The sequence below is a fragment of the Aythya fuligula genome, chromosome 18 (genome assembly GCF_009819795.1).
Source record: "Aythya fuligula isolate bAytFul2 chromosome 18, bAytFul2.pri, whole genome shotgun sequence".
NCBI lineage: Eukaryota > Metazoa > Chordata > Aves > Anseriformes > Anatidae > Aythya > Aythya fuligula.
In genome coordinates, this window is record NC_045576.1 from 2447908 (window position 1) to 2462223 (window position 14316).

At 66.6% G+C, this 14316-nt stretch overlaps 1 protein-coding gene across 1 annotated transcript; it reads left to right on the plus strand.

The window, feature by feature from the left end:
* Nucleotides 1–5162: 5162 nt before the first annotated feature.
* USP43 (ubiquitin specific peptidase 43) lies at nucleotides 5163–14250 on the plus strand. Its single transcript, XM_032199908.1, has 15 exons — nucleotides 5163–5408; nucleotides 6654–6794; nucleotides 8241–8329; nucleotides 8846–8938; nucleotides 9085–9220; nucleotides 9295–9418; nucleotides 9903–9975; nucleotides 10082–10187; nucleotides 10536–10639; nucleotides 10761–10838; nucleotides 10916–11045; nucleotides 11144–11459; nucleotides 11969–12127; nucleotides 12729–12866; nucleotides 12946–14250. The coding sequence occupies exons 1-15, from the start codon at nucleotides 5163–5165 to the stop codon at nucleotides 13626–13628; spliced, it is 2616 nt and encodes an 871-aa protein (XP_032055799.1). The 3' UTR covers nucleotides 13629–14250.
* The last annotated feature ends 66 nt before the right edge of the window (nucleotides 14251–14316 follow it).

Genomic DNA, 14316 nt, shown 5'->3' on the forward strand with positions numbered 1-14316 from the left:
GGGAAGGGCTCAAGATGCAGGAACGTCTCCAGCAGCCTTACTCCAGCAAAGCAATTCCCTTCCCCTCAGGTTGCACCAAACCTGTCATTATGGGCAGGAGCAGGAGCCAAGTACCCGGTGGGGTGCCAAGATCCTGTTTCTGTGCGGCTGGTCCGTGGTGTAAGGACCAAAGCCTCCTGTGTTATCCGGTTCTTCTCAGCTTGGAGGCAGCAACATGGGCTGGGCTTTCCAGACTTGTCTGGCCACAGTCATCTGCTGACTCTGGCAGACGGGAGCTGGCACACTAAGGGTAACCACGTTTTGTTACCAGCAGCAAGGAGGCTCGGGCTGTGTGTCTGCTACTGGCAGCTTACAGGTGGGAAAGCTGCGAGCAGAGACATGGAGAAGTCCTGTCCTGCACCTCTTTCTTTTCAGAGTGAAGGGGCATCAACGTATTGAAGCCAGCACAAATCATAAGCATGGACACTGACCAAGTTCACTCGCTCCAGCGCAGCAACCCAGTGCAGGTCACTGCCCGCAGCGGTGTTCGGCGTGCGATGGCAGCACAGCACCGTGCTGCTGTACGCCCTGACCCGGTGCCCCCAAGGAAGCCATGAGGATCCCTGGGGCAGGACCCCCACGCCGTACTTCAGAGGTGATAAACACGTTCAGGGCATTTAGGCTGGCTGTGGGCAGCTCTGTGACCTCGGAGTATGTGGCTGTACCTGGAAAAGACAGGCAGTGGGGGCTCAGCCAGGCTCTCGTAAGCTCTTCGGCTTTCCAGGCAGCTCAGCAGCGCTCCTTGCCCCCCCGCACATCTCCCAGCAGCGCTAAGAGCAGTGCACGCTCCTCACCCGCACAGCTGGGGTCCCTGGGGAGCCCCTGGAGCTTTACAAATGGATGTGACCTACATGAATAATGCCGAGCAGCCGAGAGGCAGAGCAACCCGTGCCTCTCCTCCATCAGAAGTCAGGCTCTATTTGGAAAGCATGAGCTGCAGTCGCACGTTTCCCCATTAGGCGCTTGCCTGACGGCAGGCAAATTGTGCCTCAACGTGGATTACTCATTACGCTGCCATTAGTCACGAGGAGCAGCCCTGTTCCTAACGGAGCCGTACGAGGCTCTGCCCGCAGCCAGCCGTAAGGAGGGCAGCACTGCCAGGCAGAGGGAGGTGCTGCTGCTCCCCTCACATCAACAAGAGCAACGAGGTGTCGCTGCTGCAAGCCGTGTTTGCACACACATCTCTCCCCGTGTATCTCCCCGAATTCCCAGGAGGAGCAGCAGCAAGTGGCAAGACAGCAGCAGACAGGCTACGGCAGCGCAGCCTGCGCGAGCAGCACGGGTGTGCTGTGTGCTGCCTGGGTGATGGAGCCAAACTGTGCTCCCTGGGGGAAAGGGCGTGAAGTGAGGGGCAGCAAAAATTGGGCATGTCCTGGCTTTTGGAAATGGCTTTTTTTTAATAGGAAAAAAAAAAAAGTGAGAGTTGTGTGATGCCTGTTGCGTGCTCCAGGAGCAGGTAGCTCTGTGGGTGGCTCGGCTTTATGGCATGGAGCCGAGGGAAGGGAGACCCGGGTTCCTGGCTGTGTGGCACGAACTCACAGCGTGACGCTGTGATGGGAGCTCCTTGCCACCAGCAATTCGGCCCCCAGGCTGCCATTCCCCCCTCCGTGGAGGACTTTGTGGCGTGCTGGCTTGCAGCCTGCAGAAGGGCTCAGGTTGTTGTTGTCTTGCTCTGCCCTGGCACAAAAGCCTTTTAGTAGGTTTTTTAACACACTGGCATTGAAATAACTTTACAGAGTTTGCTGATTTGTGCATTGCTCAGTGCCTTGGGGTGTCTGCTGGCTGGAGGTGAATCCCCCGGTGCTCAGAGTGGGGGGAGCCCAGCCCCAGGCTGCCCCACGTCCCTGCAGCAGGCGGGCAGCAAGTCCCCAGGGGTTCAGCTGGCACAGACCTGGCCAAGAGAAGTCACAGCGCAGACACAGAACCAGAGGATGGCAGGAGCATGGAATGGTTTGGGTTGGAAGGGACCCTAAAGATCACCCAGTTCCACATCCCCACATGCGCAGGGAGTGATGGAGATTGCAGGGCAAAGTCATTGCTTTACTCCGAAGGCACTCTGTAGGCTGCCAAAGGAGTCCTTAGGCTAACGCAGCCCAGGAGGAGCAGCTGGCTGTGCTCTGACCTGCCTATTGCACACACCCGGAGTGTGATGGAGCACTGCTCCTCACCCCAAATCACTCCGTCCCCAAAAAGCCAGGGCTTTCCCAGCCCCTGCAAAAACTGAGGTTCCTGGTTATGACAACATGGAGATGGACGTGCGGGGCTCTGCACGCTGATTTTGTTCACCCTGGAGAATCCAGAGGGATGTGAGTGCCTGTGGCCGGAGGCTGGATCTCACCCGAATCCTTGGCTTGTGGCTGCTGTAACGGGGCTCACCTCTTCTGTACCCCCCTTTCAGTGCCTGTGGCAGGGATCTCAGCTTCCACCTTCACAGGGGACAACAGGTAAAAATAACCCAAAGACACCTGCCCAGAGCAGCCCCTTGGGACCATACATATTCATGACAAACAAAGCAAAATTGCAAACAAAGTGTGTTCGAGCAGCCCAGGGGCAGCACGAAGTTGCCGCTGACCTTTCGTGTTCCGCGCTGCAGGAGCACGTTCGTCGGCTGCGAGCTCCCCGGACCGGCGGCATTCACCTGCCTCGCTGCTGCGCCTCCGCTCCCAAAAAGGCAGCACCCATGCATCTTTCATGTGGCTGCTAAATAACTTAGCTTGCTATCTATAATTTAATTGCAGCGAGGAGGCCGAACGAGGAGGTGTCTCCTGCAGGAGGAAGCTTTCCCCTTCTGCCTTAAGCCACGAAGTCGGATGGCACCATTAGCGGGTGGCCCCCCCGTAACGATGTGGGGCTGGCATTATGGATTTCCTCGGGAGCGCAGAATCTTAAAAAGAGACGCAGGCTTCGGTTGTCCTCGCTTGCACCCAGAAAGCACTTACCACCTCCAGAGCCCCCCTGTGAAAGCAGGCTCCCAGCCCGCCCCACAGATGTTCCCAGCTCGCGCCGAGAGAGCAGGGAGGCTTTGATAAAGAAAACATTGTCCTGGGGCAAAACCCAGTGAGCGTGAAGACTTCTTTTTTCTTCTTTTTCTTTTTGCTGTGATTTGGCAGCATCGCAATGGGTTTCTGCTGGGCTGGACTCAGCTCAGCTCGGGGCTGTTGAGGTTTTTGTTCCCACACCCTCCCTGACACCCCGGTGCTGCCCTGCACAGACTCTGCCTCCCCGCAGGGCTCGTTTCTGCCACAGGAGCCTCCCCGTGGTTTTATGCCGCCTGCCATCCGTGGCACCGGGGCAGTCCATGCCATAGCAGCACGGATTTTTTCAGAACAGCAGGCGGGTATTTTCCCATTCTCTTTGTAGCTGATGTTTAGGTTTTCCCCACCCCACATTTGCTCCACGTCTGAGCCCGATGTGTGCAAAACGTCAGCTTGCACGGCACAAGTCCGAGAAAGCCGGGGGCTCCCGAAAAAGGCATCTAGACAAAAAGCACTTACACAACCCAGCACTGCCTGCGTGCTGCAGCGCCAATAAATATTTGATTTGAGCTGAATGGGAAGGCGCGGGGTCCAGAACCGTGCAAAGGAGAGTGAGAGTTGTGAGCAGGATGTTAGAGAAAGGCGGATTAACATAGCGAGCATTCCTGGCCCTCACCCCAACGTGGGAATCGCTCGCTCCCAGCCAGGAGGGGCCGGCGCTACCTGCAGGAGGGGTGGCAGCAGGGGCAGGCGGTGCCACCAGCGCCGTGCCCCGTGTCACAGCTTGCTGGGACCCCAGGACAGCAGCTTCTATGGCCTGGCACATTTCCTTGTCTAATTTGGGCAGGCTTGGTTGTTGTTTTTTGGTTCAGGGCTGTTTCACTCTCTCTTTTCTGTTCTCTTTCACGTGCCCGGCAGGTTTGGCTTTCTAATTCCCACCGCTCACAGTGGCCGCATCTGGTGACCATGTTCCTGTGCCCTTGCTTTCCCCGTTGCCCTCCCGTGCTTTCAGTAGCACCCAGGCTCAGGTCCCCGGGTGCCCCCATCTCAGCAGGACTGCCTCGCTGCCCTGCGGTGCTCGGGGCGATGTCGCCGTCCTGGTGCCCCCATCCCCGGGCAGACCCAGAGGTGCTTTTGTTTGCAGCCCTCCGGGAGCTCCCGGGGTTGGCGATGCCCGCTCTTCCCGCAGCACGTGAAGCACAATTCGGAGGAATCCCCGCATCCTCCCGTGAACGCTCCCCGTTTCCATCTCCTGGCTTGGTGCCGGGGAGCCCCGGGGCTTTGCCCTGCAGACCGTGACCTCTGCAGAGAGGCAGAGCCGATGCCGATGCTCCCTCCAGCTGCTGGGCACCACCGGGCCCCGACGGATTGTACCGATTGTACCCGATCCGGGGCCGGTGCCCGCTGCCCCCTGTGCCCCCTGGGCCGGCCTCCAGCCTCGGCTCCCCGGGGGAGGTCTCAGCCTCCCGGTGGCCCCCAGGGACCCGAAGCGGGCACAGGACGGGGCCACCGGGCGCAGCCGCTTCCACCGCCGCTGCAGCTCCTCCTCCTCCTCCTCTTCCTCCTCCTCCTCTCCTCCTCCTTTCTCTTCCCCTTCTCTCGGAGCCAGCCCGGCCGGGGGAGGAGCCGCCCTCGCACACAAAACCGCCCTCCCCGGCCCCACCGGCTCCCCACCGGCGCCCAGCGCCCGCCCGGGGCCATGCGCGCCCCGACGGCACCGGCACCGGCACCGGGACCAGCACCGGCACCGGGCGGGCGCCGCCGCCGCCCCCCGGGGCCATGAGCGCGGCGTGGGGCGGCCCCGGGGGGCGCTGGCGGGGCGGGGGGGGGCGGCGGCGGGGGGCTCGGCGGCGGCCCGGGGGGGCCCGGGGGTGCCGGGGGTCCCGGGGGGCGCTGCGCTCGCTGGGCGGCCTGGCCGGGCGGCTGCTGCGCGCATGGGGGCGCCTGGCGGGGGGGCGCGGGGCGCAGCGGGGGGAGCCCGAGGACGACGAGGGGGGCTTCGGGGGCGGGGGGGGCGGGGGGCGGCGGGCACCGGGATCGGGGTCGGGGTCGGGGCGGGGGTCGGGACCCGGGGGCGGCGGGACCGGGATGGGGACCGGGACCGGGACCGGGACGGGGATGGAGGCGGGGACCAGGGTGGGGACCGCGATGGGGACGGGGCTGGGGACCGTGGCACGGCCGCCGGGCGCGCAGGGGCTGCGGAACCACGGCAACACGTGCTTCATGAACGCCGTGGTGCAGTGCCTCAGCAACACCGCCCCGCTCGCCGAGTTCCTCGCCCTCGGCCGCTACCGCGCCCGCGGAGCCCGAGCCGAGGTCACGCAGCGCCTGGCGGCCCTGGTGCGCGCCCTCTGGACCCTCGACTACAGCCCGCGGCTCTCCGCAGAGTTCAAGGTACGGCCCCGACGGCCCCAGCCCGGCCCCAGCCCGGCCCCGTCACCCCACGGCCGCTCAGCAGCTCCCACGGGCACCGTGGTGCTGAGCCCCGCGCGGGGCCATGCACGGAGCGCGAGGGCTGAGCCGACTTCGGGCTGAGGCTGGGGCTCCCTCCCGCTGGGTGCTGGCTGCCTGCTGGGCGCTCTCACCCCGTTATTTTCTTTATTCCCCTTACACTGAGCTCCCTCGCAGCAAAGAGAGCGCAGGGCGGGTGCCCCACAAGGGTTCAGCCTCGGTGCTGACTTGGCACCCTGCTGCCGGGGCTCTGCCCGCCTGGGGTTTGGGCACTGTGCCCGTACACGGCGCCCGGTGCTGTCCGTGGCCGGCTCGGTGACAGCTGGTTTGGTGACGGTGGCACCCGGCTGGCGCTGCGTGTCCCTGGGGATTTGTGCTCGAGGTGTCGGGCTTGCTGTGATCCCAGCAGTGCATCTGCTCAGCCAGGGGCTGGGCCCTGAGACCGAGCTGGGCAAAGCTGGAGGGGACCTTGGGGGGCACCCAGCTGGGCTGAGCACCCCCCAGTTTGCTCTGCTCGGCAGAAGGGGAAACTGAGGCACAGGGCAGCGCATTCAGCCAGTGGCCACGGAACTGGGGGGCCCCAAGGCCGAGCCTTGGTTGTGAGGGGCTGGAGCTGAGCAAGGGAGAGTGTGAGACCACAGGCTTCGGGGCGTCAAGGTTGTTAGAGCCTCTGTGGGGCTGTTAGCTCATGAACTGCCTAATTAGGGAAGCCTTCGTTACCGGGATGTGCCGGCCAGTTGGAGGGTGCTGGGTGCTGGGGTCTGCCCGTGCGGCACCGGGTGGCATTGGGCTGAGCACACCCTGGGCTGGCACCGCCAGCCTCACCCCGCTGGGGAAACTGAGGCACAGGGTGGCACTGGGCTTGCAATGGGGTGCTGCTGATGGGGTGAGGGTTTGGCCAGGCTGGGGGGGTCTCTGGTGACAGCCCCGGCCCCAGGAGCATCCCCACTGCCTGCTGGGGCGTCAGCGGTTCCTGGTGCCCAAAAAGCTGTTGCACAACGAGCTGCTGGGAGATGCTCCCTGGCCGGCCCAGAGCTGTGACAGCCCTGCAGCCGCCGGGACAGCGGGCACCGGCCCGTTATGGGCTTAATTACTGCGGGCTGGGGCTGGGACGGGATCAGGGCCTCGTGCCGGGCTGTCAGTTGTCTCTGGGACGTGTGTCCCGGGGCTCAGCGCCGTGCCTTGCAGAGCATCGTGTCCAAGCACAGCGCGCAGTTCCGGGGCAACGCGCAGCACGACGCCCTCGAGTTCCTGCTCTGGCTGCTGGACCGCATGCACGAGGACCTGGGCGCCGCCTCACCCGCGCAGGGGCCCTGCGCCACCACCGAGGTGGGTGTCCCTGCTCTCAATGTCCCCGTGTCCCTGTCCCCAGTGAGGTGCCAGCGCCTGGTGTGACACTGGCAGAGGCCGTTTGGCTTCGGGACAGGGCCCTCTGTGCCCCCCAGCGTCCTTTTTGCAGCAGCAGCTCTCAGAAGCTGAACCCACCACTGCCCGCCCCTTGCACCCCATGGGCAGCGCCCTCTTCCCAGGTGTCCCCCCACTGTTTTGGGGTCCCCGTGGAGCCCAGCGCCTGCCCTGGGTCCCTGCAGCACCCGTGGGTGCAGCAGATCGCTGCTGGGAGCGGTCTCGGTGGCACTTTGGCTCCAAAGTGGTGCCTGCGGGGGGCACTTTGTGCTTTCCCTTCTGCTTTCAGAACCTATTAAACAGGACGAAAAGCTGAAGCACGCTTTTTGCCGTCAGGCAGCAGCTGCTCAGGCGGCTGGGTGGGAGCTGGGAGCACAGCGAGCGCCTGAAACCCCCTGGGAGAAGTCAGCGCCCGCGTCCCTCACCCCAAAACCTGCTGCTGGTGTCACACGGGGTGACAGGGGGTGGGGACGCTGTGGGATGCAGAGCGCGGACACCGGGTTTGGGGACATTCTGAGCCGGGGCTGCGGTGGCACAACCCCGGTGTGTCCCCTGTGCCCTGGGGACAGGCAGGAGCCGCTGGTGACAGCTCTCTGGTGGGACTGAAACAGGCGCTGGGTCTACCCGAGCAGCCCCAGGGGTCCGAAGGGTTTGCTGCTCGGAGGGCTGGGGCAGGAGGAGGAACATCCAGGAGATTTGGGGCAATTTGGGGGAATCAGAGGGGGCACGGGCAGTGCTCAGAGTGAGTCAGGTCCACCTCTGACACGGCAGATGGCCCCCAGCAGGCCGTGAGGACACGTCAGGCTCAGCGGGACCTGGTGCCAACAGATGGCACCAGGCAAACCCACAGCCCGTCCAAATACCTGCTGCATTTTCAGGCTTGCTCGTGGCCATACCAAAAACTCTTCATTCCCTACAACAGCCCAGTCCTCCAGCAGCATCCCACCGCTGGCTGTGCGCACCCTGAGGGCACCCCTTTCACGGGGCTGGAGGCTGAGGCAGGGCAGGGAGAGGGACTGGGTATGGGGGGGCTGAGCCCTGGTTTCCAGCAGCCCAAGCCCTGAAAAGCCGAGCACTTGTCGTGTTTTGATCCGTGTCCTGTAAGGATCAGAGCAGGGGAACTCGCAGGGCAGCTCACTGCCACGGCTACCACAGGGCTCGGCTCTCCCGGGTCCTCCTTGCCCCGGGGCTGCTCCTGGCTGAGGCTTTGGGCCGTGCTGCCCATGTGGGGATGTGCCCAAAAATTCCCCATGGGGCCAGGCAGGGGTTGCTCCCCGTGCCGCAGAGCCCATGGGGACGCCGCAGCCGTGCCTGACTCCCCGTGCCCCCGCGGTGCCCCGGGCTCACCCCGCTTGTCCCTTGTCCCCGCAGCCCGTCCCGGAGCAGAGCAGCAGTGCCGGCGGTGCCGCGGTGCCCCGCGCGCAGAGCTTCGTGCAGAGCCACTTCCAGGCGCAGTACAGGTGAGCGAGGGCCGCGTCCTGCCCTAGGAGCAGTGCCGCAGCCGCGTGGTGCTGCTGGGGGGGGGACACCCACGGGCTGGGACCCCCCCAAGTTTGCTGGGCTGGGAGGGCTCGGGGCAGGGAGGAGGGCAGCGAGGGGATGTGTGGAGGTGCAGAGAAAAGAGAGGGGGGAAAAATGGAAAGGGGAGAGAAAAGGAGAGGACAGAAAAGGAGAGGAGAGGAAAGGAGAGGAGAGGAAAGGAGAGGAGTGCCGGCTGCTGGCATTAAGCATTGATTTGAGCCGGGCTGTGCTGGGGCTGCGCGGCCAGCACCAGGTTGTGCAGCTGCAGTCACTGCGGTGCCATTGATAGGGTTCAGAGTGAACAGCCAGCCGGGGCTGTGCGTGGCTCTGGGTAGGCACCATGGAGGGACACGAGCCCCCCACCTCCATCTCGCAGCCCCGGTGGGGCTGTCCCATCTGTGTGGCATCTTGCCACGCTCCCTGGGGACGTGCCAGCGCCGTGCCGCGCCCCGCAGGTCCTCGCTGACGTGCCCGCACTGCCTGAAGCAGAGCAACACCTTCGACCCCTTCCTCTGCATCTCGCTGCCCATCCCCACGCGCCAGACCAGGTGAGCCCCCGCACCCCCCCCCACTCCCCCAAAACCGAGCAATTCGCACAATTTGGGCCAAAAGATTTGTGGTGTGGGTGCTGCGACGGGAGGGTGCCGGCCGAGGGGGTGCCCCCCGCCCTGACTCCCCCCGATGCCGTCCGCAGGGCGCTCAACGTGACGCTGGTGCTGCAGCGCGATGCCGGGCGCCCGCTGCGTGTGGGGCTGGCGGTGCCGCTGCGGGGCACGGTGGCGGAGCTGCGCGCCATGGTGGCGCGGGAGGGGGACGTGCCCCCCGAGCAGGTACCGGGGCTTGGTGGCAGCGGGGGCACCCCAAATCCCCCCCCCAGGCCCCCCACCGCCGTGGTGTCCCGCAGGTGATCCTGGCGGAGGTGTCCCCGCGGGGCTCCCTGCGCTCGCTGGGTGACGCCGAGGAGCTGGGCACGGCCGGGGAGGGGGCGGCCCTGTACGCGCTGCAGGGGCCCCCTGCGCCCCCCGCAGGTACCGGGGCGCTGCTGGGATTGGTGGGAGATAACAGCCCTGGGCTCTGATTGGTGGGAGATAACAGTCCTTGTGCTGGGATTGGTGGGAGAAAAGAGCCCCATGCTCTGATTGGTGGGAGATAACAGCCCCCTCCACCCCCATTTCATGATTGGTGGAAGCAGGTGCCTGCCCTGCTCTGATTGGTGGCAGCCTCCTTCCCTCCTCCCAGTGATTGGCGGGAGCTGTGTCCCTCGTGCTGTGATTGGTGGGGGCAGGTGTGTGCTGTGCCGTGATTGGTGGCGGGCAGGTGTCTGCCCTGTGGTGATTGGTGGAGACTTCACCCCCTATTATAATTGGTGGGAGGCGGGGATCCCCTCTGCTGCGATTGGTGGGAGCTGTGTGTGCTGCGCTGTGATTGGGCGACGCTGCACCTCCGGGCTGTGATTGTGCCCCTGTCCCCATGTCCCCCCCAATATTCCCCCCCAATGTCCCCATCCCGCAGGCCACCCCCCGGCCCCCCCCGCGCTCCTGCTGTTGCTGTGCCACGCCGCGGGCACCAGCCCCCACCAAGCCAGGTACCGGCACCGCGCCCCCCCCGGTGCTCCCCCAGTGCCCCCATCCCCGGGGGGCGTCCCTGCTGCTGCCCCAGCCCCATCCCAGCCCCGTCCCCTCTGTCCCCAGGTTCGGGCCCCCCCTGGTGCTGTGGCAGGAGCGGGGCGCGTCGTGGGCGCAGCTGCAGCGCAGCCTCCTGGCCCCGCTGCGGCACCTGATGAGGAGCGGGGCACAGGTGAGACCCCCCTGGGTGCCCCCACCTGGGGACAGGGCCACGGTGTCACCCAGCCCTTGGCACCGGGGCGCCACCATCCAGGGGTCCCCGCGCTGTCCCTGGGGCTGGGAGGGGGCAGCCCCCACAGGTGGGACCCCGTCCCCGTGGTTGTCCCCACCGCGGGTGGGAGCAGGATCGAAGCCCCTGGGGACCCAGAATTAAATTCCCAATGCAAACCAGGATTGGTGCCTGCGTCCAGCCTGGGGTGGGCGCTTGGCCGGGGGTGGCCCCGCTCCTGGGGTAGCCAAGCCCCCCCTGAACACCTCTGAACCCCACCCAGCCCCCGCTGAACCCCGCTGTGCCACGCAGGGCTCAGGGACCCTGTTCCGGCTCCGTGTGGCCGGGGACGCAGCGCCTGGCACCTACCTGTCCCCACAGGACGCCCGGCCCCTCTGCCACCCTGCCATCGACAGGTGAGGGGGGGACATGGCTGTCCCCATGGGGAGGGGGGTGCTGCTGCCCCCGGCCCCACCGGGAGGGAAACTGAGGCACGGAGAGGGGCCGGGGACTCATGGGGCTGACGCTGCCCCGCAGGGCGCTGCGGCTGAGCGGCGCAGGCGGCCCCCCCCACGTGCAGCTGACGGCCGAGTGGGACGTGGCCACCAAGGAGCGGTGAGTCCCGCGTGGGGATCGGGGGCAGTGTGGGGTGCCCTGCCCTGAGCACCCTCCCGGCCTCCCCCGCCCCGCAGCCTCTTCGGCAGCCTCCAGGAGGAGGCCGTGCAGGACGCCGAGAGCGTGCGGCTGCAGCAGCAGGCACACCAGCAGCAGCACAGCTGCACACTGGACGAGTGCTTCCAGCTCTACACCAAGGAGGAGCAGGTAGGGGGCACCCCAAAAACGAGCACCACGGTGCTGGGGGGAGGCTGCTGGGGCTGCCGGGCTCGCTTTGGGGTGCTCATGGTGTGCGGTGTCCCCAGCTGGCCCCGGACGACGCGTGGCGCTGCCCGCACTGCCAAGTGCCGCAGCAGGGCACGGTGAAGCTGAGCCTCTGGACGCTGCCCGACATCCTCATCATCCACCTGAAGCGGTTCCGGCAGGTGGCCGAGCACCGGCACAAACTCACCACCCTGGTGCGCTTCCCCCTGCGGGGGCTGGACATGGCCCCGCACCTCGCCCCGGGGGGGGGCCGCTGGGCGCCCCGGCGCCTGCCCGAGAGCCGCCCCCGCGACTCCCTGTACGACCTGTACGCCGTCTGCAACCACCACGGCAGCATGCAGGGCGGCCACTACACCGGTGAGTGCGGGGCGGGACGGGGCACGGCAGCGGGGTGTGCTGCGGGGCACCCCAGGGGATGGGCAGTGGGGCTTGGGGCATGGTGTGCTTTGGGGAGCAGCCTGGGTTTGGGGTACAAAGCAAGGAGATGGGGCATGGGGTTGGGGTGTGCTGGAGGGGGATGTGCAGTGGGGCAGGATGTGGGGTTTGGAGGGCACTGCAGGGGTGTGCAACGAGGCTTGGCTGGCCCCTCCGGGGCACGTGTGATGGGTTTGTATGGCACGGGGTTGGGGGGCACCGCAGGGGATATGCTGTGGGGCAGGACACGGGGTGGGGGGCATGCACAATGGGCAGGGAGCATGGGCTGGGGGCGTGGGGCTGTGTCCCAGAGCAGCGCCTGCAGGGATCAGGCCGCCCTCGCTGCCAGCACCACCCCGCAGTGCCATGGGGCTCCCGTCCCTGCTGCACCGGGTGAGGGGCGGCCCAGGGGGGTCCCTGCCCCCTCGTGCCCTCCCTCACCCCTGCCCCAGCCTACTGCTGCAACTCCCTGGACGGGCGGTGGTACAGCTACGACGACAGCACGGTGGAGGCGGTGCAGGAGGACGAGGTGAGCACCCGCAGCGCCTACATCCTCTTCTACCAGCGCCGCAACGCCATCCCCGCCTGGTCGGCCAGCAGCGCCGCCAGAGGTGAGCGGAACCGCCCCAGCCGTGGCACCTCACGGCCACCTGCACGCTGTGATGGTGCCCGGGAACCTCTGGGGCATGCACGTGGGCATGGCCCAGTGCCACAGAGCACGTGGGCACAGCACAGCCAGACACACGTGTGTGCAGCACCTGGACACGTGTGTGTGCACGGCACGGTGTGCACGTGCGTGCATGCACCTGGGGATGTGTCCCCATGTGTGAACAGTGCTGCAGGTGCACACAGCACATCTAGGTGCACGCACACGTGCAGAGAGCGCACTGTGCAGACACACCGCAGCCAGCTGTGCACGCTTGCATGCAGCTGGGTGCCTGCACACACTGCACACGTGCTTGAAGCTGCAGCTGCACAGCACAGACGGCACGGTGTGGTCACACTTAGCCCACAGGTGTGCACACCCACACACGTGCACACAGCTCCTTGCAGCTCCCACATTGCTGCAGCCCCACGAGCAGCCCCCGCCCTGCTCCCAGGGGTGCTGAGCCCTCCCGGGGCCGTGGGTGGGACCGGTGCCGGTGCCGGCACCGCGCAGCCCTCGCACAGAGCCCGGACCCGGCCCCACTCACAGCCCCCCGTTCCCTGCAGGCTCCAGCAGCTCGCCCCTGTCCGATCACTGGGTGTCCCGGCTGGGCGGCAGCAAGCGGGACAGCGCCGTGTCACAGCCCCCTGCCCCCCGTCCCTCCCCGCCCAGCACCCCGGACACCAGCACCACCCAGGAGAAAGGTGAGCAGCACCCCCAGCACCCACAGCACCCCCAGCACCCTGGGGCGGCTGCTCCGACCTCCTGCTCCTTTCCTTGCAGGTGGCTTCGAGGTGAGGCCCTCAGTGCGTGGTGTCCAGAGCCGCAGCCTCAGCGTGAAGCTGCCCCCCGCCCGCCGAGACGGCCCCCCCAGGCCCGTGCCCCTGCGCTGGTCCTTCACATCCCGGCCGTGGGCACCGGGGCAGCTGGTGGTGCACCTGGAGCCAGGGCACCGGCCCCGCCGCCCCCACCGTGCCGTCCTCCCAGCAGGGGCAGGTGAGGATGGCAGCCCCCACGCTGCCCCCCAGGCCCGGAGCCCCTCGCTGGGTGAGGCAGCCAGCACCCCCAAAAAATCTGAGCTGCCCCTCTGCACCCCAACGCTGCGCCGAGCCCGGAGTGCAGGTGCCGAAGTGGCCCCGCGCCTGCACCCCAAAAGCAAGAGCCCCCCCGGGAGTGGGGGGCAGGAGCAGAGACCCCCCCGGGGGCGGCAAGAGGGCAAAGCCGGGGGGGCTGCGCTCTGCAGCAGCCCGGGGAGCCCCGAGCCGCCCATCAGGCGCTCGCAGAGCTCGGCCAGCCTCCCCCCGCGCCCCCTCCGCCTGCTGCGGCGCTCGGCCTCGCTGGGCAGGGGCGCGGGGGGACCCCCACAGCCCCCCCCCGGCCCCCCGGGTGCACGGGGTGCGGTGCTGCGGGGCCGGGAGCGCACGGCATCGCTGCGCCGTGCGGCTGTGCCTGAGTCCAGCTTCTGAGCAGGGCCCACAGGGCTGGTGTGAGGCTCAAGTGGGAGCGTCCGGCACTGGGGGCATGGCACAGCAGGGAGCCCGGAATTGGGGCATTTCTGCACCATGAACATCCAGCTCCTGGGTGCATCGTGCCGGGGGCATCATGCAGGTAACTGGAAGCGGTGCATCCCTGCACCCTGAGCATCCCAAACCTGAGTGCATGGTGCTGGGGGCATCATGCAGGGGGGTGCCTGGAATGGGGGGGGTATCCCTGCACATCTGGCACCCCAGGAAGATCCCGCAGCAGGGCACCCTGCACCCCGCTGCACCGGGGGCATCCTGTGCCGGGCGTGCCCTGCACCGCAGCCCCCAGCGCCTTCCCAACCCATGCCTTACCTGGGAGCGAGCACCAGGCAGCAGCGTGGGGTCCGTGGGACATCAGGAGAGGAGAGGATTTATTCTGTACAGAGAGTTTTATGCAGAAATGGTTTTGTTTTGTACGAGGCGACTCCTCGGCAGGGTGGCCGGCAGCGGGGCGCCGCTCCCGCTCTCAGGGCTATGCAAAACGCGATTCCTCCACCCAGCTTTTGTACGCGGGGGCTGCTGGCGGCGGCGCTCTGAGCTCTTTTATTAAAGACACGTGAAAGGAGCCGGTGCCATGCGTGTGTGTGAGTGAGTGTGGTGCCCACCCGGCTGAGACCTGAAGGCCCCCTAC

What these genes read in the sequence shown, in the direction of transcription:
- USP43 (XM_032199908.1), top strand. Translation starts at nt 5,163, where the DNA reads ATGGGGACGGGGCTGGGGACCGTGGCACGGCCGCCGGGCGCGCAGGGG. An exon ending in CACTTCCAGGCGCAGTACAG is followed by an intron (nt 8,330 to 8,845) that starts GTGAGCGAGGGC and finishes CGCGCCCCGCAG; the next exon opens with GTCCTCGCTGACGTGCCCGC. An exon ending in ATCCCCACGCGCCAGACCAG is followed by an intron (nt 8,939 to 9,084) that starts GTGAGCCCCCGC and finishes TGCCGTCCGCAG; the next exon opens with GGCGCTCAACGTGACGCTGG.